This window comes from Erpetoichthys calabaricus, chromosome 4 (genome assembly GCF_900747795.2).
Source record: "Erpetoichthys calabaricus chromosome 4, fErpCal1.3, whole genome shotgun sequence".
NCBI lineage: Eukaryota > Metazoa > Chordata > Cladistia > Polypteriformes > Polypteridae > Erpetoichthys > Erpetoichthys calabaricus.
Genome location: NC_041397.2, coordinates 158,575,023 through 158,601,386, shown reverse-complemented (window position 1 = coordinate 158,601,386; position 26,364 = coordinate 158,575,023). Strand labels below are relative to the sequence as shown.

At 38.1% G+C, this 26,364-nt stretch overlaps 1 protein-coding gene across 1 annotated transcript in view; it reads left to right on the top strand.

Annotated features, from left to right (window-relative positions):
* Positions 1-26,364, top strand: part of paxbp1 (PAX3 and PAX7 binding protein 1) — a 276,767-nt gene that overhangs the window by 81,776 nt on the left and 168,627 nt on the right. The window contains exon 4 of the mRNA XM_028799899.2: positions 1,025-1,246. Within this exon, the coding sequence (XP_028655732.1) occupies positions 1,025-1,246 (222 nt within the window). The remainder of the gene's footprint in view (positions 1-1,024; positions 1,247-26,364) is intronic.

Genomic DNA, 26,364 nt, shown 5'->3' with positions numbered 1-26,364 from the left:
AACTTTATGCCTTTTGGTGATCAATTAATCTCCTGCTCACTTAATTTCATTTATGGCATATGTATTATTGATAAATACTTTCTTACTTCAACTAATAAAATAAAAATATTTATTTTAAGGGAATTTTATTTAATATTTTATGGTCACTGAACAACAAGCCTACAGCTTGAATAGGTAACACCTGTGGTCTATAGTTTAATTATTAAAATACCACAGCTTCTATGCACCAAGTCTGGCAGGAGTTTAGTGTAAAAAGTTTTTTTTAAAGGGTTAAAGAAAAAAATACACTGAACACTGAATCTGTATTGGAATTGGCCAGTTCAAGTAGCATGTAATTGGTTAGATAGATAGATAGATAGATAGATAGATAGATACTTTATTAATCCCAATGGGAAATTCACATTCTTCAGCAGCAGCATACTGATACAATAAATAATATTAAATTAAAGAATGATAATAATACAGGTGAAAAAAACAGACAATAACTATGTATAATGTTAAATGTTAACGTTTACCCCCCCTGGTGGAATTAAAGAGTCGCATAGTTTGGGGGAGGAACGATCTCCTCAGTCTGTCAGTGGAGCAGGACAGTGACAGCAGTCTGTCGCTGAAGCTGCTCTTCTGTCTGGAGATGACATTATTTAGTGGATGCAGTGGATTCTCCATAATTGATAGGAGCCTGCTGAGCGCCCTTCGCTCTGCCACAGATGTTAAACTGTCCAGCTCCATGCCAACAATAGAGCCTGCCTTCCTCACCAGTTTGTCCAGGCGTGAGGCGTCTTTCCTCTTAATGCTGCCTCCCCAGCACACCACTGCGTAGAAGAGGGCGCTCGCCACAACTGTTTGAAAGAACATCTGCAGCATCTTATTATGGTTATCAGTATTGGCCCTAGAAAAACTTATTGGAGCATCTCTAGTTTTAATAGAGGCTTTGGTAAATTTTGTTCATATATGGAGTACTTTGAATCTAACATTGTGTTATGTTATGATACTAAGATTAAATACATTTTTAATGCTTTAACAGGTGAAATTCCAGATGCTGCCTTTATTCATGCAGCCCGCAAGAGAAGACAGTTGGCTCGTGAGCTTGGGGACAGTGTTCCTAATGATACTGAATCTGGGAAAAAACGCATTTCACAAGAGGATGAAAATGATGTTAGTGATGATGATGATGATGAGGAGAAACGCAGAATTATCTTCACTGTAAAAGAAAAGACCCAAAGGCAAAAGATTGCAGAGGAAATAGGTAGGTCTTTATGTATTAGTAGATACGTACTTGGTAGTTTTGATAGAATAAATAATTAGTAAATTGAAGTGTATTGTTTTCAGATATTATCGTTTACTATGATATTGCCTATTCTAGTAGCTTGTGTTTAATTTTTACTTTCTATAAACAAGTATAATGGGATAACAAAGTTAGCCATTGAGGCTAGAGGTGTGCTGGTAAGCTATTTCATCTTATTTGAATAACAGACAAACAAAACAAGACAGAATAGTTTTTCATGAAGTTTAGTTGACTGTAAAGGCCTGTTCTGGTTGTTTTCATCTTTTGAAGAAAGTATTTGAATGTGTTCTTATTTAAGGACTTTGCTTTTTTTATTTAAACAATTAGTATTTTTTTTAAAGGGCAAGTTCGATATTTATGAAGTTAAAGTTATTTGTTCACAATCTGATATATGCTCATGTGTCAAGGGAAATTGTGTAAAGTCTCTCTATTATTAAAAAAAAAAAAAAAAAAAATCCAGGGAGAGAAAGACAAGGGAGACGAGACGTAATCTTCACGTGAAGATCACAGAAGACACTTAAAAGAACTGCAAGACTTAAAAAGAACTGCAAGACGAAAGAGTTTGGCCATGGAGCGTCTCGTGGGTACCTTAAACATGAGACTTTGTGCAAAGAGATTGACTCAGGACCATCTCATGGGGAAATAGAACATGAGATTCTTGCAAGACACGCCCTACTTACAACCAATATCAAATAAGACCACGGGCAGCAAAACACTCAGTTGTGTAAAGGATTTGAGCACACACAGATCCAGGGCTCTCAGCACATATAAAGCATATCAGGACAATACGTTATAGATGAAACGTCGATGACTAAGCGAAGAAGTAAGCAGTGTGAAAAAAAGAGACTCAAAATTGTTGGGAGAGAAAAAAATTAACAAAAAAAAAAAGAATAATCTAGGTTGCAAATTCAGAAAATAAGGAAAGTAATAATCAGCCCGGAATAAGTAGAATTGAAAAAAAGCAGGTCCAATCGGGCTCAGAATTAAAAGACAAAGAGTAAAAGATAAAGTAGAAATTCATAAAGACGTTCAAAAACTTAGGCGTAAAACACATGCAGAGCAAGGTACAGAATATGAAAGCAGAAAAAAACGAAAGTGTCACAACAAAGAAAGTTAACATTGCATTAGCGCAAACAAAGAAATTATTACTCGAAGAAATAACGAAAAGGAGAATGGAGATCGAATATTTGGACATAAATAATATGTCAGAAGTATGTAAATATTGTAAGGCTTTGAAGTTTAAGTCAGAGTATTTCAAAAACGGGGTTTACCTCACATGGATTTATTGGTTACTTTTCAAAAAAAAATTAACTGCTGAACCTATCCTGAATTATGGTACATAGTCATTAAACACATGTCTCACAGACCTCATTTAAAAGATTCAGCATGTTGGGACTCGAAAGATTCCAAATATTGTTTTTAACCTAAGTTGTGAAATAAAAGTGAAACTAATGAAATAGCAACAATTCAAAGAAAAAAAAATCTTATAAGTGTGTATCCGGAAAACCAAACACGGGGGTTGTGTTTGCAGTTTAAAATGAAATACACAGTGCACAAATCCAGATGTAAAACAAAAAATCCTAAAATTATTGAATGTTTGTACTATGAGATGGGAAAAGTTTTTATTTTTGAAAACGTATTTCTTAGAATAAAAAGATATTGGAAATAGTATATTTTATCACTGATTGTTGGCACTGTTTTTCCTGGGATAAGTGTTCTCCCAGTTGAATTTTCATGTAAATGAGAAGTAAAACAGCACATGGCCAGACGTGTGTCAAGCTGCTTGTAATAACATTGCATTTCTATCAAAATACTTAGAAAATGTATCCAGGATATGAAAGTAGATTTTTTTGCTGTTTCCATTGATTCCCTTTTGATATTTGTGATAATTTGAGGTTACTTCAGTTGTCTGAAACCTCTCCGTAGCTTCAGGCTAGGTATTTTCACCCTTTAGCCTTTCAAGTGTTCTTTCTTTTTTCCTCCATTTCTCCTTTTATTAGTTTATTCTTGTTCATAGATATGTGATGTAATCTCTGGGAAATTAAACTAGGCCGTATGATCAAGACACAGCAGGAAATATGACTAAAGCATGTAGGGGGCCTCGTACTGTCTAATGCACTGATTGCAAAAGCCTAATACATATAAGTTGAAAGAGAGTAAATGAGAAAGGCCCTAGACTTGCTTTTCCCTAAAAAAAAAAACTACAAAAAAAAATCATTAGTTTTGATTATGGAGTCCATGATGTCATATGTAGCAGTGACAGACAGCAATAAATGTCATCGACAAACATGGTGATGGCCATGCAAAGTTATAATAAAATAGAGCTCCCCACAAGAAAAACAATCCATAAGGTAGCGCCAGAGTGGCATGTCCTTTGTAACAATATACTGTAATGTATGAATGATGCATAAACATTTAAATCTACAAAATGTGCAAAAACAGTAAATTGGTTCCAATTCCCAATAGAGTTCCAGTACGGAGGCTAAATGTATTCTTTCCTTCATAATCGAACATATCACTGACAGCACAACTTATTTTGCTAATAGTTAAGACTTACCACCACTTTCATGCCCTCAGACACCAGATAAACCTTGGACTAGGACCAATGAAAATGACAACAGTAGTTTCAAAGAGACTTTCAATACTCAGATTGTAAGGCTACTAAACAGATAGTTGTAATAACAAATGCAGTATGTCCATCCATTATCCAACCCACTATATCCTAACTACAGGGGATCTGCTGGAGCCAGTCCCAGCCAACACACCAAGCATATACTAGGGACAATTTAGGATCGGCAATGCACCTAACCTGCATGTCATTGGACTGTGGGAGGAAACCCATGCAGACACGGGAGAACATGCAAACTCCACTCAGGGAGGACCGGGGAAGTGAACCCAGGTCTCCTAACTGTGAGGCAGCAGCGCTACCCACTGCACCACCTTGCCGCCCCCACATGCAGTATGTGTATATTGTAAATAATTGCATGTATATGTTGCATTTGGTGAATACTGTTTGAATGTGTCTTTTGTTGATATTGCATTACTGTTATTAGAACTGCATGTAAGAAATTCGTTTTACTATATATACAGTGGTGTGAAAAACTATTTGCCCCCTTCCTGATTTCTTATTCTTTTGCATGTTTGTCACACAAAATGTTTCTGATCATCAAACACATTTAACCATTAGTCAAATATAACACAAGTAAACACAAAATGCAGTTTTTAAATGATGGTGTTTATTATTTAGGGAGAAAAAAAATCCAAACCTACATGGCCCTGTGAGAAAAAGTAATTGCCCCCTTGTTAAAAAATAACCTAACTGTGGTGTATCACACCTGAGTTCAATTTCCGTAGCCACCCCCAGGCCTGATTACTGCCACACCTGTTTCAATCAAGAAATCACTTAAATAGGAGCTGCCTGACACAGAGAAGTAGACCAAAAGCACCTCAAAAGCTAGACATCATGCCAAGATCCAAAGAAATTCAGGAACAAATGAGAACAGAAGTAATTGAGATCTATCAGTCTGGTAAAGGTTATAAAGCCATTTCTAAAGCGTTGGGACTCCAGCGAACCACAGTGAGAGCCATTATCCACAAATGGCAAAAACATGGAACAGTGGTGAACCTTCCCAGGAGTGGCCGGCCGACCAAAATTACCCCAAGAGCGCAGAGACGACTCATCCGAGAGGTCACAAAAGACCCCAGGACAACGTCTAAAGAACTGCAGGCCTCACTTGCCTCAATTAAGGTCAGTGTTCACGACTCCACCATAAGAAAGAGACTGGGCAAAAACGGCCTGCATGGCAGATTTCCAAGACGCAAACCACTGTTAAGCAAAAAGAACATTAGGGCTCGTCTCAATTTTGCTAAGAAACATCTCAATGATTGCCAAGACTTTTGGGAAAATACCTTGTGGACTGATGAGACAAAAGTTGAACTTTTTGGAAGGCAAATGTCCCGTTACATCTGGCGTAAAAGGAACACAGCATTTCAGAAAAAGAACATCATACCAACAGTAAAATATGGTGGTGGTAGTGTGATGGTCTGGGGTTGTTTTGCTGCTTCAGGACCTGGAAGGCTTGCTGTGATAGATGGAACCATGAATTCTACTGTCTACCAAAAAATCCTGAAGGAGAATGTCCGGCCATCTGTTCGTCAACTCAAGCTGAAGCGATCTTGGGTGCTGCAACAGGACAATGACCCAAAACACACCAGCAAATCCACCTCTGAATGGCTGAAGAAAAACAAAATGAAGACTTTGGAGTGGCCTAGTCAAAGTCCTGACCGGAATCCAATTGAGATGCTATGGCATGACCTTAAAAAGGCGGTTTATGCTAGAAAACCCTCAAATAAAGCTGAATTACAACAATTTTGCAAAGATGAGTGGGCCAAAATTCCTCCAGAGCGCTGTAAAAGACTCATTGCAAGTTATCGCAAACGCTTGATTGCAGTTATTGCTGCTAAGGGTGGCCCAACCAGTTATTAGGTTCAGGGGGCAATTTCTTTTTCACACAGGGCCATGTAGGTTTGGTTTTTTTTTTCTCCCTAAATAATAAAAACCACCATTTACAAACTGCATTTTGTGTTTACTTGTGTTATATTTGACTAATGGTTAAATGTGTTTGATGATCAGAAACATTTTGTGTGACAAACATGCAAAAGAATAAGAAATCAGGAAGGGGGCAAATAGTTTTTCACACCACTGTACATGACAATAAACACGAACTTGAAAGATTTCACTCTTACCTAGGGCTGGGTGATATAGACAAAAAAATCATATCTCAATAGACAAAAAAATCATATCTCATTATATTTTCATGAAGTGAGTTATATTTTCAGTTGTAATAAGCCAAAGTCATACAAGATGTCACAATAAAGGTTGAAATACATAACAAATGAATATACAGTATATTTAAATTTTAATAACAATAAAATAAACTTAAAATAAAACTTAAAATAAAATAATAAAATAACACTAACTTTTAAAGCCACATATCTTCCAAAGTAGTTACCTAAGCATTTCCTCTTAGCATAAAGATTTACAGCTAGAAATACCAGCCTGTCAACTAGTGCTGGGCGGTATACCGGTTCATACCAAAACCATTTTTTATTTTTGTTATGCTGTGGATTTTTCTTATACCGCAACACCCGTTTAAATAGCCTAAACCAGGGGTGTCAAACGTACGGCCCGCGGGCCAAAACCGGCCCACTAGGGGGTTCAATCCGGCCCACTGGATGAATTTTGAAAGTAAAAAAATTAATAAAAGACAACGAACTCGAAATTCGTAATAAAATGCAATTCCTAAATCATCCGCTAGGGTGTTAGTCAGATGAGAGGGGCGCACTGTGTTAGTCAAAGGGGAGGGGTGCACTGTTTTAATTAGAGTAAAAGAAGCAACAACTCTGCCACTCTGTAGGCTACCTTATTTTCTACTCACCTTGACACCCTCATTAGCCAAAATGTCTTTGTCAAAAAGGAGAAAAGTGGATACCGAGTGTAGGGTTTTCCAAGAGAAATGGACCACTTCCTATTTATTCACAGAGATAAATGGGAAACCTGTGTGCTTGGTGTGTAATCAACAAGTGTCGGTGCTCAAGGAATATAATATTCGGCGCCACTATGAGACTCATCATGGTGGAAAATACGACATCTTGCAAGGACGACTGAGGAGAGAGAAGATAAATGAATTGCTGGTGGGTCTGAGAAAACAGCAGTCAATTTTCACTCGGAGCCGAGAGGTCAGTGAAGCAGCAGTAAAAGCCACCTACGTAATTGCTAACGAAATAGCATTAGCATCAAAGCCGTATTCCGACGGTGAGTTCGTTAAAAGATGCATGATGAAGGCTGCAGAACTCGTGTGTTCTGAGAAGCGACAAGCATTTGCCAACATTAGTCTGACGAGAAACACTATGGCAGAGAGGATATCGGAACTATCGGCTGATTTAGACAGGCAGTTGAAACACAAAGTCAAGTCATTTCTTGCATTTTCTGTTGCAATTGATGAGAGCACTGACATTACAGACGTTGCTCAACTGGCCATATTTATTCATGGAGTTGATGACACATTGACCGTCACTGAGGAGTTCCTTGAGTTGGTGCCTATGAGTGACACCACAACAGCTGAGGACATTTTCGGCTCTGTGGTTGGCGTGCTGGACAGAGTCGGGGTGGACTGGTCCCGCGCCATCAGCCTGGCTACAGATGGCGCGCCATCAATGATCGGAAGAAAAGCAGGTGTTGTGACAAAATTCAGAGAGAAAGTACAAGCCGCTAATGGAGGAGATGGTTTCTGGACATCTCACTGTATTTTGCACCAGGAGGCATTGTGTTGCAAGTCGTTAAAAATGGATCACGTCATGGAGGTGGTTGTCCGAACTGTTAATTTCATCCGAGCCAGAGGCCTGAATCATCGTCAGTTTGACTGCCTTCTCAGTGACAATCACGTTACTAATACCCTGCCATACTACACTGAAGTAAGGTGGTTAAGCAGAGGTGCTGTGCTGAGGCGTTTCTTTGATCTACGCGAGGAAATCGGACAATTCATGGAGAAAAAAGGAAATCCAGTGATGGAATTACAGTGTCAGGAATGGCTGCAGGACCTTGCATTTCTGGTGGATATTACAGAGCACTTGAATATTCTGAACAAAATGTTGCAAGGCCGCAAAAAAGTTGTCACACAGTTTTATGACAGCATATGTGCATTCAAGTTGAAGCTGACTTTGTGGGAGACACAGCTGTCAAGTGGTGACCCTGCACATTTCCCTTGCCTAAGAGAGGTATGTGCAGCAGGCATTAATGCTGACATGAAACAGTATAAAGACAAGATTGCAGGATTGCTGTGTGAGTTTGAGGAACGGTTTCAGATCTTTGGTGAACTCGAGAAAGAATTTGCAGTTTTTCGCTCACCCTTCACAGTCAAAGCTTCTGATGTCCCTGTCGACATCCAACTAGAGATAATTGATTTGCAATGTGATGCAGATTTGAAGGACAGGTTTGCCTCAGTGGGCTTGGACACATTTTATCAATATCTCTTGCCAGGGTACCCCAAATTAACAGCCCTGGCTGCAAAAATTTTGTGCATTTTTGGGACAACCTACCTTTGTGAACAAGTTTTCTCAGTAATGAACATCAATAAAACAAAATTGCGCTCAAGGCTCACAAACAAGCACTTAGATGACATTCTGAGATTGGCTACTAGTCAGGACATGACACCTGATATTGATGCACTTGTGCAGACCAAAAGATGCCAAGTTTCAGGAGCAAAAACAAAGTAGTCTAGATGTGACTAACTCCTTTAAAATATTGCTTCAGACACCGATTGCACTTAAAGAATTCAGTTCTGTGAAAATGAATTCTTGCTGTAGAAATAGTTAAAAAATGTTACATTTAATGTAAGTTAACAGCTTCACTACAAAAGAGTTTGGTTTGGTGGAATCCTATTGTTCATGTAATGCCATAAATTTTAAGGTGCAGTACTATATTTTTCAGTTCCAAATACCTCTGACTTAAAGTTTTGTTTGTATTTGTGCAAACACTTGTTTTAAGAAATCTGAGGTTGTTTATATGTTTTGATATGTTGATATGTTTTGTAAAACATTTCATTAAATATGAAGATTTTCTAATGTACTTGTACTTCTTAGCACGAAAACAAAGGGAAAAACCATGGACTTACTATTATTTATAGGTAATTATGTTATAAATACTGCTCCGGCCCACTTGACATCTAATTAGGCTGTATGTGGCCCCTGAACCAAAATGAGTTTGACACCCCTGGCCTAAACAATGTTTGGAATGTGGCGCAGCGGGAAACTGTTTAAGGAGGGACCTTTTTCACTGCTGCACCGCTAAACACACATACAACGGAGTACATGCGTTAGTGGAGGTATTGAACGGTAAAAATAGACAGAGAACATTCCAAAACTGAAGCTGTAGCAGACAATAAAGTTGAACATGATGACACAGAAGAACTTTTGCTGAAAAAAGGAGCCATGCCTATTGTCTGGAGATAGTTTGGTTTTAAAAGGTCAGATGTGGACCATTATGTTCAAATGTGTGAATACTGTTTAATTCCTGGATAATACTGCAAGCCAAGTTGTACTTGTTTTATTTTTTGTTCAATACTGTGTAATATACCTGGGTTCTGTGTAATAGTGTGACTTTATTCTCGACATTTCCCCTTTAATCTTGACGCTTATGACGAGAATAAAGTCGACATGTTGACTTTATTATTGTAATTTGTCATTAAAGTAGAGCATCTTTAACTAAACTTCATCTTAAAATGAATATTTAATTTACTAGATTTTCTCAAACCCTGTCCTAAGTTATGTAGCACATTAAATGCTTTGTGTTAAGTGTTCCTGGAGCCACGTTAATCGCTACATGCCTCTTAAACTGACTTCCTCTTGCTGTAAGAGGATGCGCAGGCAGCGATCACCACATAGAATACATTCATTTCATGATATTCCAGCTCTCTGAACATTTAGAATGCTAAGATAAATACTTGATACCATTTTCATGTTGAAATGCATTAAAGCATGTATTAATCATGTGGGAGCACGGTGGCGTGGAGGTTGCAATGCTGCCTTGAATTTGCATGTTTTTCTGGTGGGTTTACTCTGCGTGCTTCAGTTTCCTTTCAAAGTCATGTAGGATGTGGGGTTTTGTTACGTTATATTGACCCTGCTAGTGTTTGTATTGCTCGTATTCACCCAGCGATGTGCTGGCGCCACGTTCAGGATTTGCTCCTGCCTGTATTAATACTTGTGTGCACATTAAAATATTTTTTTGTACAATGTACAGTTCTCATGACAGTGGAATAGGCTATTCTTAGCCAGTCTACTGCAGCAATTGCAGTGGAAAATGTGGTTAACATCCACTGATGCATGGGAAAAAATACTGTTGAATACTGTGAAACCGGTATAATTTTGAAAAAATACCGTGATATAGAATTTTGGTCATACCACCCAGCACTACTGTCAACCATCTCAGGCATCATGGATGCCTTGTGACAAATTTACAATAGTTCCACCACAACTAAACACCCTCTCTGATGGTGAACTGAACTGGTGGCAGTAACACAAAGGTATTTTTCTGCCAGGCAGCTTAAAGTGGGGAAGATGGATGCATGTTCCTTCCACCATGCAAGGGAATCTGTTTTGTGCTATGCTGGCCCTAACACTATGTAGTTGGACACTTTATTCTCAGTTGTTTCCTTCTTTGATGCTCGGGGGGGGGGGGTCTGGGGGGTGTTGTCTGTGTGAAAACATTTCCAGGAGATTTTTTCTTTTTAAGTGGTGTTTCTGTTGGCTGGTCTACAGGCTTAGACACAGTTTTTCATTTTTTTTTAAATTGATTTTATTGGAATCACACAACATTCCATACAAATAGATCAATTTTTACAAAAATAAGATCGAAAACAAATCAACCCCCACCCCTGAGAAAGAGAGCATGGCCAGCAGAGTAAAACTTAAAGCTAGTAAAAATAAGTAAATAGATTAATTAATAAGTGAATAAAGATAAATGGAGAAGAAAAAGAAAAGGGGATAGAAACTGCTTCCTCAGTGCTTTAAAAGCTTATTCTAAAATGTTATTGATTAGATCCTGCCAGGTTTTGAAAAAGTTCTGCACAGATCCTCTAAGTGAGAATTTGATTTTTTCCAATTTCAAATAGTATATATCATCAGTTACCCACTGACTTAGGTGAGTTAGGATTCTTCCAGTTGAGCAAGAAAAGTCCACGTGCCAATAGTGTAGTAAAGGCAATTACAGTTTGTTTGTCCTTCTCCACTTTAAGTCTATGTGAGAGTACACCAAACACAGCTGTTAATGGGTTAGGAGGGATTGGGACCCCATGGCTGTCTCATAGTCATTTAAAAATTTTGGTCCAGGATGATGTTAATTTGGTTCAGGCCCAAAACATGTGACCCAGTGAGGCTGGAACTTGATTACAGCGTTCGCAGGTTGGATCTTGCCCAGGAAACATTTTGGACAATTTTAAACGAGACAGATGTGCTCAGTATATAATTTTGAGTTGAATATTGTATGGTTTGCACATATGGAGCTCGAGTGAATTATCTGCATTGCTACCTTCCACTCCTTTTCTGAGATATTGAGTGAGAGAGATCCTTTTCCCACTGTCCTCTTGGATCTTTGGAAGGGATTTTATATATTGAAGAAATGCTGTCTGATTCCTCAAGACTGAGCAGTATTTTTTCCGGTATAGAGGTAGGTGGGAGGTGATGAAAATTGGGCAGGTTCTGTCTAACAAAGTTTCAGATTTGACGGTAGTGAAAGAAATGTGTTGCTGGAAAGTTAAATTTGGAATGTAATTGTTCGTAGGATGCAAAGACATTGTCTATGTACAAATCTCTAATTGATTGAATCCCAAATGTTTTCCAGCCATAAAAAACTGCATATGTTTGCGAGTGTGGAAAAAGGTGGTTCTCGTGCAGAGGTGCCACAGATAAAAACTTCTCTATCTTAAAATACTTCCTACATTGGTTCCATATTCTGATTGAGTGAAGCACAATTGGATTGTTAATATATTGGCGATAACTTGCATTTATTGGGGTACAAAGCAAGGAATATAAAGAAGTACTGTAGGATTTTATTTCTATTGCAGACCAAGCCGGGGTATGTTAATCTATTTGTGTCTATGTCCAGGTTTTTATACTTCATATGTTTGCTGCCTAGTAATAAAATTAAAAGGCCTTTGTAGGGTTGCTCTTTGGATACATGGATGTTTTGAATTCCAAATAAATGAGGTTATAGTTGAATCTAATTTCTTAAAAAAATGATTTATTGATGTATATTGGAATGTTTTGAAATAAAAAGAAGCTTCAGAAGGATATTCATCTTTACAATGTTAATTCTTCTAGCTAAAGTAAGATTAAGGGTTGACCATCTATGCATGTCTTGCTTAATTTTTTCCATACAGATGAACTTTTGTTGATAGAGAGTTTTATGTTTACTTGTGATGTTTACCCCTAGGTATTTAAACTGATCTGCGATGATAAAAGGGAAGGTGTCCAATCTAATATTGTGTGCTTGAGAATTCACTGGAAAGAGCACACTTCAGGTGTGCAGAAATCCAACGCCCGACTCGTCCGACACGGGTAAATTGACCGTTGGACAAGCGTGTTTTTCTGGTTTCAGTTGTCTGCGGACAAGTACAATTTTCTGGAGAAAAATATTATATGTGCTGTGCAGGGCACATTTTACCAGTACTTTCACATTTTAAACATTTGGGTACGTACTTTGTGCGGAAACAGTCTACTTAGGCATGTTCTTAATGTCTCAAATTGGTCTTCAATATTGTTTACAAAATGACGGCTGATTTTTCAAAGGGGAAGCACTCTTACGGTCTTACATAAGTATTTTACCCTAATACTTACACGCTTGGAGATGCAGTCATTTTTTTAATGCCGACATTACAATGTAATCTGATGATTTTTCATTATAATCAATAACTTTTATATATTACCAGTAACGCCGTACTGCACGATAACATGCAGTGAATGAATACACTTGACTTGAACATTCATAGTTTTCATCCTCTTTCTCTGTACGTTTACCATTCATTTGCTCAGAGGTTGATGCGCTTGCTGCTTCCTGAACATCTCTTCTTTTCTTCACCGTAGCGGCCCGCTGCTTCTCTTTTTCGTTGGCATCTTTTCACGTTAAAACTGATTGTTAGTTTTTGTGTTGCAATTACTTGGTACGTTTTCTTTAATTTTTCACTTAAACTGGCACTTAAGTCTTCAATCTGCCTGAATGATTAGCGAAGGTGGTGGGGAATGAGAACAGCTCCTATACGCATGCGCCGCGCACTGCCGAGAGTTGATGCAACAATAAAATAAAATAAAAATAAAGAGTGATACAAATCATCACCCCGAAGCGGATAGTAGACGTCATGTAGTATACTGTATGTGTACCAAATTTCAAGTCAAAATGTGAAATGGTTTTCGAGCTACAGGTGATTTAAAATCCTGGACAAACAAATGAACAGCCACGGTAGCGTATTATAGAAGAAGATTGATAAAGTTCATTGTTTCTACATAAAAATGCAGTCATTTTATTTACAATACAGTTGTTTTCACCACATAACAGAGCTTGTTAGGCAGTTAATCTTTCTTGAAATTTGCGATTTCGTGTAGGTTGTGATATATTGAGGAGTTAAGAAATTTATTGCGTGACAACATCAATTTTGATAAGCTGTCAATAGATCGTTTTTGATTAGCGAATATTTCATATAAAACAAGTTGGTTTCGTGCTGTCAGTTTATTAAAAATAAAGAAGAAAACATTCTAACGGTTTCCAAAGGTTATGAAATATCTATAAAAATCTTCACTGTAACTGTAGTATGTGAAACAGAACTAGTGTAGCTATAATAAAGGCATTGTTTATTAGTGAGTTGAAATGATAAGGGAATCTTTTATAAAATGTTCTAGAGCAAGGTGGCAAAATACTACTCCCTGAAAGAACTTTTTTCAGTTTTAAAATGGAAGGCAGTTTTGGTATCAATAAAAGAGATCAGATAAAATAAACTATTTTTCACTTTTGTTATTTGTTTATGGACAAGTGAATTTAACTGGCGGACAAGTGGATTTTCTAAGTTTACTTGTCCGTGGACAAGTAGAAAAAAATTTGATTTCCACACCCCTGCACTTGTATTCAAATTAATTCTGAGACCAGAAATCTTTTGAAATTCTGTTAGTGCTTTTAGGACTGGAGGCACAGTACAGTGGTACCTCGGTAGGCATCTGCTTTGGAATAAGTCCAACTTGGTATACGTCCTGTTTGGACGCGAAAATTTTTCTTGGTATACGACCTTTGCTTGGAATATGACTCGCGTGCTATAACACTGCGAGTGGTATAGCGGGTCCGCGGCTTCAAAAAAAGTGCCAGGTTTTAACCCGTATAGCCGTGTTGTTGCTCTGTGGGTGTGATTGCACTACCGCAGGGAAGTTAATGAGGTAGTTGGAACGAGTCGCACCTGCACAGGTGGGCTGTGATCAGAAAGAGAGAGACTGCATTTTTAACCTCGGATTTTATCGGATTTATTTATTGTTGTTTTTTATCCCCACAGAACATTTGTTTTTTTATGGATATTTATTAAATAATTATTTATTGAAACCAGATGCACTGCACTTTTTGTTTGGATGCTGATTTTTGTTTTAAATAAAAGCATTTGACATTCTTGCACTATCTCCTGGCTTCATTTGAGAATTGTCCTCATTTGTCAGCTCATCTCGGGGACATTACCGACGCTGTCGGGTTCAGGGCTCCCCGTAAGGACATATGGGAGCGTGGAGCGGACCTGCATTGTCACACCGCGCGCTACCCTACGCTGCCCACGAGTGTCAGAACGCCAGTTGCTTGCATTCAGTGAACAACCCACACTATAACTCTGTGAATTTTCACGTGATTTTGTGTTTTTTCACATACATTTGAATTGATTGTTGAAAAGTATGAAGGTGGCATGCGTATCTGGGACATGGCTGCTGCATACCATATGCCAAGAACAATGGTATCTACGATTGTGAAAAACAAAGACGTTATTAAAAAGTAAAGTGAGGTTAAATTTTAATTTATTTCATCTAATTGCTTTTGTATTTATGTATTTTAGTATTAAGCATTGTTTAAATTATTTTATACAACCCCATCAATGTATAATATGCCAATAACAATAGGATTTTTTTTCATGGGAACGGATTAATCATTTTCCCTTTATTTCTTATGGGAAAAATTTGTTTGGTGTACAGTGATCCCTCCTCGATCGCGGGGGTTGTGTTCCAGAGCCATCCGCGAAGTAGAAACCATATGTTTATATGGTTATTTTTATATTGTCATGCTTGGGTCACAGATTTGCACAGAAACACAGGCGGTTGTAGAGAGACAGGAACTTTATTCAAACACTGCAAACAAACATTTGTTTCTTTTTCAAAAGTTTAAACGTGCTCCATGACAAGACAGAGATGACAGTTCCGTCTCACAATTAAAAGAATGCAAACATATCTTCAAAGGACTGCGTGTCAGGAGCAGAGAATGTCAGAGAGAGAGAGAGAGAGAGAAAAAAGCAAACAATCAGAAATCAGTAGGTGCTTTTTGGGCTTTAAAGTATGCGAAGCACTGTGCGGGAATCATGTCGCTTGACAAAGCAGCTGCAAGGAAGAGAGCAATGTGAAGGTAGTCTTTCAACATTTTTTAGACGAGCGTCCGTATCCTCTAGGGGTGCGAACAGACCCCCTGCTCACACCCCCTCTGTCAGGAGCAGAGAATGTCAGAGCAAGAGAGAGAGAAAAGCAAACAATCAAAAATCAATAGGGCTGTTTGAGCTTTTAAGTATGCGAAGCACTGTGCAGGAAGCATATCGCGCAACTAAGTAACCACAAGTAAGCCCAGCAAGGAAGGGAGCAATGTGAAGGTAGTCTTTCAGCGTTTTTTAGATGAGCGGCCATATCCTCTAGGGGTGTGAACAGCCCCCGTGCTCACAATATATTTGAGGAGTTTTATTTAATACGTAATACGTGCTCTGATTGGGTAGCTTCTCAGCCATCTGCTAATAGCGTCCCTTGTATGAAATCAACTGGGCAAACCAACTGAGGAAGCATGTACCAGAAATTAAAAGACCCATTGTCCACTAAAACCCACGAACCAGAGAAACATCCACGATATATACTTAAATATGCTTACATATAAAATCCGCGATAGAGTGAAGCCGCGAAAGTCGAAGCGCGATATAGTGAGGGATTACTGTACAGTGAGAAACATAAGTATTTGAACACAACATATTAACACTGATTTTCTCAGGTGTTCAAATACTTATGTGCAGCAGTGCAATTCAAATAAATTCTGTACAAATCATACAATGTGATTTCCTGAATTTTTTTTTTCATTCTGTCTCTCACAGTGGGAATGCACCTACAATGTGAATTTCAGACCCCTCCATGATTTCTAAGTGGGAGAACTTGCAAAATCGCAGGGTGTTCAAATACTTATTTTTCTCGCTATACATCCTGTTTGGTATAAGTCAAAGGATCTGGAACGGATTAAGGATGTATACCGAGGTACCACTGTATTTTGTGGATCTGATATATACAGTACCATATCATCTGCATATAGAGACATTTTCTGTTCAAGTCCTTCTCTGATAATCCCCTTTATCTCATAAGCATTTCGACAGAGAATGCGAAAAGCAGTGGTGACAAGGGGCATCCTTGTCTGGTACCACGTTCTAGTTTAAAGTAGTCTGAATTAATGTTGTTAATACAAACTGAAACTTCTACATTGGTATACAGTAATCTCTCCTCCATCGCGGGGGTTGCGTTCCACAGCCACCCGCGAAATAAGAAAATCTGCGAAGTAGAAACTATATGTTTATATGGTTATTTTTATATTGTCATGCTTGGGTCACAGATTTGCGCAGAAACACAGGCGGTTGTAGAGAGACAGGAACGTTATTCAAACACTGCAAACAAACATTTGTCTCTTTTTCAAAAGTTTAAACTGTGCTCCATGACAAGACAGAGATGACAGTTCCGTCTCACAATTAAAAGAATGCAAACATATCTTCCTCTTCAAAGGAGTGCGCGTCAGGAGCACAGACTGTCAGAAAGAGAGAGGAAAGCAAACAAATCAATAGGGCTGTTTGGCTTTTAAGTATGCGAAGCACCGCGGCACAAAGCTGTTGAAGGAGGCAGCTCACACCCCCTCCGTCAGGAGCAGAGAAAGAGAGAGAGAGAGACAGAGAAAAACAAACAGTCAAAAATCAATAAGTGTCGGCCTTTAATAAATCCAGTTTCATCTTGTGATATTACCGAGGGCAGCACTTTCTTCATCCTTCTAGATAGGACTTTGGAGAGTATCTTAACATCATTATTCAGAAGTGAAATTGGTCTGTGTGATGCACATTGTAAATAAGTCCTTATTTAGTCGCTGATTAATGCTTGGTGAAAAGTTTGAGGTAGAATTTTATTGTCTCTAGCTTCTGTAAATGTTGCTAATAAAAGGGGAACTAGCTGAGTGGAGAATTTCTTATAAAATTCAGCAGGGTAGCCGTCAGGGCCTGCTGCTTTCCCATTCTGAAGTGACTTTATAGCATCTAGTAATTCTGATAGTGCCAAAGGTTTATCCAATTCCTCTGCACTAAGAGTATCTATTTGTGGTATCTGTAATGCATCCAGAAATGCATTAGATTGTGTCTTGTCTTCTTTAAAATCAGTAGAATATAAGGACTTGTAGTAGTCTCTAAATGTGCACAATTGTATGGTCAATGATTTTGTCTCTGTTTGTGTTGGTGATTGCTGGGATTGCATTGCGAACTTCTTGCTTTTAGATTTTTTGAGCTAAGATCTTATTATCTTTCTCTCCATGTTCATAGTAATGGTGTCTCAATTTTAAAAAGAGTTTTTCAGTTTTTTTAGTTGTTAAGAAGTTGAGTTCTGAATGCAGAGCCTGCCTTTTCCTATGAAGAGCCTCACTTGGACACCTGGCATGTTCTAGATCTATTCTAGTAATCTCGCTGGTTTTCTCTGATACCGTCTTGATTTCCAATTTATTTCTCTGGGACAGATATAAGATAATATGACCTCTTAAGAAGGCCTTCATGGTTTCCTAGAGTATTCCTGCAGAGATCTCTGAAGATGTATTTGTCTCTAGAAAAAACTGATTTGTTTGGATTTAAATTCTGTACAGTTCTCATCTGCTAATAGAAGTGGGTTAAGATGCTATCTACGAGATGAGTATGTGGGGCATAATGATTTTAGCCCCAAGGTCAAAGGGGCATGGTCGGAAATAACAATAGCATCGTACTTGCAAGATTTAATCGTAGGCAAGAAATTGTTATCAACAAAGAAATAATCAATTCTTGACTAGCAATGATGCACTGGTGAGTAGAAGGAATATGCTCTTGAGTTTGGGTTTAGAAATCTCCAGGGTCTGATAAGTTGTGGTCAGTTACAGATTTTGTAATTGTTTTTGCATTGTTAGATGTCATCACCCCTGTGACAGTAGACCTATCTAGGTCTGGATTTAAAACACAATTAAAGTCCCCAGCCGTTATAATTTTATGAGTGTTCACATTGGGAATGGATGCAGATACATTTTGAATGAAGTCCCTATCAATAATAAATAATAAGTTACATTTATTAAGTGCCTTTCACAAACCCAAGGTCGCTTTATATACAGAGTAAAAAAAAAAATTACACAGATGGCAAAAGTTCGTAGAAGAGGAAAGTTTTCAGTTGAGATTTAAAAGTGCAGAAAGAGGAGCAATCTCTGAGAGATTGAGGAAGACAGTTCCAGAATTGAGGGGCTATAGCACTGAAGGACCTGCCTCCCAGGGTGGAGAGTCTGGTGCGTGGGACAGATTACTGCTTGAGGACCTGAGAGAGCGACAAGGAGTGTAAGGAGCTAGTAGCTGAGTGAGGTAGAGGGGGGCAAGATTATGTATGGCTTTGAAGGTGAGAAGCAGAATCTTGAATTTCTGTTTTTCTATAGCTTCTGTATAGATTTTGCAGGGAGGCCAATGAAGAGGGAATTACAGTAATCAATACGAAACATTATGAGACAATGAACCAGAGTTTGAGCATCATTAAAGGACAGAAATAGACGGAGGTGGGCAATGTTACAGAGATAATAGAAATTTCTAACGTGTAGCTCAAAGTTAAGTGATGAATCAAGCAAAACACCAAGATTTCTGACAATAGGAGCAGGTTTGACAAGTGAACCATCAACAGAAATAGTGAAATTGGATGCCTTTGAAAGTTGGGATTTTGGAGCTATCAGTAACACTTCAGTTTTTTTGGCATTAAGTTTGAGAAAGTTATTTTCCATCCATATCTTAAGATCAGTGATACATTCAGTGAGTGTGCTGGGAGTGTTGAATCTGTAGGGAAGTCTGTAATAAGATATAACTGTATATTATCTGCATAACAGTGGAAGTTAAGGTGACGTCTGCAAATAATCTGACCCAAAGGAAGGATATAAAGTAGAAAAAGTAATGGCCCAAGGACTGAACCCTTAGAGACACCTTGTGACACAGGTGAGGGGGAGGATTTATATCGGCCGAGTGTGACAAACTGTTGCTTATTAGGAAGATATGATGTGAGACATTGAAGGGCTAAGACAGTGATGCCTACAGCAGAGAGACGTGACAGGAGGATTTCATGATTAACAGTGTCAAATGCTGCACTTAAGTCAAGAAGAAGGAGGAGAATATTAAGGGAACTGCAATCTGCAGACCGGAGAAGATCACTGACTACATGTAGAAAAGCTGTCTCAGTGCTGTGCTGTGTATGAAAGCCAGTCTGAAAAGGTTCATAGAGTGTATTATCTAGAAGCATGGAGTTGTGTAGCAACCACGCGTTCCATCACCTTAGCCAAAAAGGAGATTAGAGATAGGCCTGTAACTGGAGAGAAAGGAAGGATCCAGGTCAGGTTTTTTTAAGGACTGGGGTAACTGCAGCAGTTTTAAGGGCAGTAGGGACAGAACCTGAAATGAAACATGCAATGAGGCAATACTAATTATGGATGAGCATGTCTTAAGCAGAGAGTGGGGACAGGATCAAGCAGACAGGAGGAGAAATTAGACTTACTAATAAGTTCAGAGATGGCAAGAGAGTCGACAGGCGAGAAACAAGTGAGTCTTCATGATGGAGATGGTAGATCAGAATGAGTGAGTGATTGAGGTATGGAGGGGAAACTGTGATAGATTTGATCAATTTTGGTATTAAAGAAATGTAATATCCACATTAGGTGCATAAACATTTATTAGAATCACTTTACAGTTAAATACATTACCCATGACAACCACTTATCTCCCTTCAGGATCAGATACTACATCTGATACTTCAAATGAGACTGTTCTATGTATAAGAATTCCCACACCTAGTTTTCTTTGTAAAGCTGGAATGGAACATTTGGCCAGTCCAGTCTTTTGGCAGCCAGAACTAATCCTTTCTTAATAAGTGGGTCTCCTGTAAAAATACTATTTTAGCATTTAGACCTGTTAGGTGAGAGAATACTTTTTCTCTTTTTAATTCGTAATTCAGGCCTTTAACATTCCAGCTCACAAAGATAACTGTCCGGTCATGGAGACATTGATTCTGAATTTTTGATGTCATTTTGTAGTTTTAACTGAAAGTGAGATAGCTTTGACCTTAATTTCCATGTTTCCCAGGAGTTATTGCCATGAAGCCTATTGTTACGTTGGTACTAATTATAAAGATTAAAGGGATAGAACAGAGATAGCTTGCTCTCTTTCTCGCCCCAATTTTGCCTCTCCATGTGAGGCTGGACCACACTTCACAAAGTCCCAGTCCTCTGACATAATAATAACAATAAACCAAGGGTAAGATGTTAAAGCAGTCTCCTTTATAAGAGTAAAAAAAAAAGGGGAAAAAATTAAGTTACTAATTTAATTTCTTTGCGTGTATGCATATAATTGTAATTAAAACATAAACTCATGCTCATTTCTGAAAGTAATGTTTTAATTGCTACAGTTTGTTTCTGTTTTGCTATGAGTAATTGTTGAAATTTTCAGGTTGAATTTTGAAAAAGTCCTAAGTTAGATTTCAATGAGTGTATTGCTTGGTTGGCTTTTGGCAACCGTTTTTCGTCAGAGACCTGAATTCAGACTACATGATCACATTTCAAGTATCTGATTATTTCGGTACCTATACCATTTTTAAACCTGATTTAATTGTATTTGTTGTGTAGGACAGTTAATACATAGAAGTACACTGTTTTTAACAAATATTAATTTTTGCTAGTTTCACTCAGTTGTTATGCATCTTAAGAACGGCTGCCTTGATGGCACTAAACTCAGCCTCTCACCCCAGCTAGAATGCATGTTAAAATAGTTTTTGACTGCAACTTTTCATTAGACAAAAAAACATGCAGGTGGTACCCAAGTGTTTATTAGCAGCTGTGATGCTTAAAGTATTATCTTGAACACAAACAACCACCTTACATGCATTTACCAATATGTACATGGCAAGGAATTCAGGTCTATATATGGCTGGTAAATTTTGTGTTTATAGAGTCATCAATTTAATGTACAGGTGTGTGTAAAACATTAAACAATCTTGGTAAAATTAAATTGTGTTGATGTTCTATGTGAAAAGACATTAATACAGCCTCAGCAGGGAACGAATTACACCTATTTTGGCAGCCTTTACATGCAATTTATTTAAAAGAAAAAAAATTAAACATGGTAAATTTTGGTAGCCCACCAGTGTAAGCTAGGTAAAGATAATTCCACAGCATAGTAAATTCTGTGGTATTTCAAACCTCTCAAGATCTGAAAGTAAAGATAACTGACTTTATTTGCCAAAGGCAGATTAGTAACTAGGTGAACAGTTGTACAAAGGTTGAACAGATTAAGCCAAAGACAACCTAGTTGGAAGTGATTTTAGATGATATGAAAAGATTGTGTGCCACCACAAAGTCCAGAATCTGAGTTTTTGAGGATAAACTACTAACCTGGGTAATCCCTCAAAATGGTCATTAAAAAAAGTAAATATGATGATAATTTTTACAAAGCAAGGAAAGGCTTTAAAACCATATCACAATTCCTCTAATTTGCAATTTCCACTATCTGATATTTCTTAAAGAAATGGAAGTTATTTGGAACTATGCAAGTCAAAAACTATGCTGATGACCAAGAAAATTATCAGAATTTCTTATAAATTGGTCCATTATACAAAGCAAAATAACCCACTTGAAAAATTAGCTGCTAGGAGAAAAATAATAATTAATCTATACATATTAATAAAAGCCAAAGCCCTCACTGATTGACTCACTCACTCACTCACTCACTCACTCACTCACTCACTCACTCACTCACTCACTCACTCACTCACTCACTCACTCACTCATCACTAATTCTCGAACTTCCCGTGTAGGTGGAAGGCTAAAATTTGGCAGGCTCATTCCTTACAGCTTACTTACAAAAGTTAGGCAGGTTTCATTTCGAAATTCTACGCGTAATGGTCATAACTGGAACCTGTTTTTTGTCCATATACTCTAATGGAGGAGGCGGAGTCACGTATCGCGTCATCACGCCTCCTACGTAATCACGTGAACTAAAAACAAGGAAGAGATTTACAGCACGAGTCAAACGCGGGAACGAAGGTAAATGACGTTAATTTTTTAGTGTCTTTTAATACTGTGTAAGCATACATATTAACACATGTGCAATTAAACGTGTGCATTTACGGGGTGATTTCTCAGGCTTAAAAGCTCGCCTTTTACTAAAAAGGTAAATGCTAACTGTTTTCATTCTGAAGGGCACAAACCACGTTAGATTTCAGACGTTAAACGCGCAAAAATGTCGGTACACCAGATAAATAAGCGCAACATATTATCAGTTGTATTGTATGCTTACAATACATATAGAAATGTGTTAATCGTTAACTAATATTATGGGATGGTGTTTTTCGACTCGCGCCTTGATTTAAACGATTGCATTTCTTGGTGGGTTTGCGTAGCTTATTGTCAATATCTTTACACCTCTTTTTAAGACTTAATTTAAAAAGGTTTTCTTTTCTTCTTAATTAAAATTTAAAAGCAATACTTCACCGCTGCGAAGCCCCTCTAGCGCTGACGTCCGAGGTTCGATTACCGTAAGCGAGTGCAGTGAGTGTATACGCCTGATGAGCCAAGAATAAGGGGGAAAGACGTGTTGCGTACTCTTTGCATTATGTGACAGTAAACTATTTTCAACCATTCTATGATCTGCTTCTCACAACTGAAGGCACCGTGGCTGATGTTACCTCACTTGCTGGCCGACCATAAGCGTTACCTGGTAGGTAACCAGCCACTCACTTCACTTCCACACGGGAATCGAACCTCAGACGTCAGCGCTACAGGCAAAGCCCCTAAAATTGTGCGTGTGGTTCGTTTATTTGACAACATGTAGATCGGGGTAATTACATTCACGGCATTCGTAGTCTGATTCACAATCTGATTGTATGGGTGGTTACCTACCAGGTAACGCTTATGGTTAGCCAGCAAGTCAGCTCGAAGTGATCACTCGAGTGAAGGCAGCTTCACAAAAAAACAGATCCTTAACAAACTGTGGATTTGACCGTCTGACACATACAAACATACACATGAGTGCAGGTACTTCGGAAAGAAAGCACCGTGTAAACCTAAAGTTTAAATTAAGTTCATAGACCTACAAAAGGTTGCCATTCATTTTGAGGCAAGATTGCTTTTCTTCTGTACAACTATACGTTGCATTCTCAAGAGTGTGCTTGCACGGCTTCGGATATAGATATATATATATATATGTATGTATGTCTATATATAAATATGTAAGCTTATAAGTACTGCCTTACTTCTCTTTAAGAAAGGAAGATGTAATGATACTTGATTTAAACAATTCCATGTCTTCCTGGGTTTGCTTAGCTTATTGTCAATATCTTTACACATTTTTTTAAGACTTATTGACTGAAACAGGCTTTCACGAAAAAAGTTAGGGCTTTGCTACAGGATACACCCTCCACAAGTTAAGCAAGTAAAAATAAAATATATATTTCTGTTTTATTTAAACCTTTTAAGTTCGTATGCATAGCCCCATTTGGCTGTTTTATTTATTTTTTTTCTTTCTTCAGTAATATTTAATCTCCTTAAAGAAAAAGAACATATCCATTTTACTTTTTTTGTATCTCTTTAGTAATATTTTAGTGTAAAAGGATAACCAGTATTTAAACCTTTTATGTTACTTTATAAATTTATTTTATACAATGTTGAAAAATTAATAAGAAAGCTACATATTTTGGCAGCTGCTGCTTTAATTTTCAATGAAATGAAAAAACCTCTCCAAGAGAAAACGTCAATGAAGAAGAAACAGTTTGCACCATCTAAAAATGAGAAACCCTCATTTATAAAAGTTTGCTGCAGATGACTTAACTGAAAATAAATGAATAGTTCCTATGTGTATAATACATATTTATATATTTTACTTATGCCTTTATTCCAGCAACTTGCAACATCTGAGGTACAATTTGTTACATTACTTTTGTTTTTTGCAGCACAGGCAGGTGAAGTGACTTCCTCAGGGTCACACAGTGGTGTCAGTACCAGGATTTGAACTGACAAGCTCCGGGTTTACTGAAATATTACTGAAGAAAGAAAAAAAACGAAAACGGGCAAATAGGGCTATGCATACAAATGTCCATCCATCCATTATCCAACCCGCTATATCCTAAATACAGGAGCCAATAAGTAGATATGTATATATACAGTATATATATATATATATATATATATATTCATTGCATTTGTAGTCTGTGTCACAATCTGATTGTATGGGTGGTTACCTTCCAGGTAACGCTTGTGGTTGGCCAGCAATCTGCTAACATCCACCACGGTGCCCTCAGTTTGTGAGGAGCAGATCATAGAATGGTTGAAATAGTTTACTGTCAAATAAATGCAAAGAGTACGCGACACGTGTTTCAGTCTCGTTACGGGCTCATCAGGCGTACACACTCAACTGCACTCCCTCTCGGGAATCGAACCTCGGACGTCAGCGCCAGTGGCGATGCCCCTAACGTTGCGCCACGGCGTGTGGTTCGTTTATTTGACAGCATGTAGATCGGGGTAATTACATTCATTGCATTCGTAGTCTGTGTCACAATCTGATTGTAAACGAACCACACGCCGTGGCGCAACGTTAGGGGCATCGCCTCTGGCGCTGACGTCCGAGGTTCGATTCCCTAGAGGGAGTGCAGTTGAGTGTGTACGCCTGATGAGCCCGTAACGAGGGCGAAACACGTGTCGCGTACTCTTTGCATTTATTTGACAGTAAACTATTTCAACCATATATATATATATATATATATATATATATATATATATATATATATATATATATCTATAATAATAAAAGGCAAAGCCCTCACTGACTGACTGACTCACTCACTCACTCACTGACTGACTCACTCATCACTAATTCTCCAACTTCCCATGTAGGTGGAAGGCTGAAATTTGGCAGGCTCATTCCTTACAGCTTACTTACAAAAGTTAGGCAGGTTTCATTTCGAAATTCAAAGCGTAATGGTCATAACTGGAACATATTTTTTGTCCATACACTGTAATGGAGGAGGCGGAGTCACGTATCGCGTCATCACGCCTCCTACGTAATCACGTGAACTAAAAACAAGGAAGACATTTACAGCACGAGTCACACGCGGGAACGAAGGTAAATGACGTTAATTTTTGACTGTCTTTTAATACTGTGTAAGCATACATATTAACACATGTGCAATTAAACGTGTGCATTTACGGGGTGATTTCTCAGGCTTAAAAGCTCACCTTTTATCAAACGCGGGAACAAAGGTAACTGACGTTGTTCACTGTCTTTTAATACTCTGTAACCATACATATTAACACATGTCCAATTAAACGTGTGCATTTACGGGGTGATTTCTCAGGCTTAAAAGCTCGCCTTTTACTAAAAAGGTAAATGCAAAACTATTTTCAATCAGTTTATTGAAACGCTCCCATTAAGGATTGCAATAACATATTCGCGAGATAAAAGAACGAAGTGGGGGGAAATGGAGGAAGAGCCGCAAACAGCGAAGAGCAAAAAATAAATTAAACAATTGAGAACGGAGCGAGTTAAGCATACAAGCATGTTCATAAGGGAAACAAAGCACGGTGTAAAACGTAAGTTTAAATTAAGTTTATAGAAACGCTCCCGCTGCGGATTGCAATAACATATTCGCGAGATAAAAGTTTAATGAGAAGACACGAGGTATAAACGAACCACACGCCGTGGCGCAACGTTAGGGGCAACAGTTTCAACCATTCTATGATCTGCTTCTCGCAACTGAAAGACGGCACATGGCGGATGTTAGCCGACTTGCTGACCGCAACGTTAGGGGCTTCAACTATGGCGCTGACGCCACATCTTAGTGCCAACACTTTGCAGACTCTACTTAAAAGACACGCCCTCCTCACTGGACAGTTAAAAACACCAATCAAACTAACGATGACATCAAGTATTACCCAATCAAAAATAGGAAAGGAGGCATCTTCATAAAATGCGTGTGGGATGATTTGCATGAGA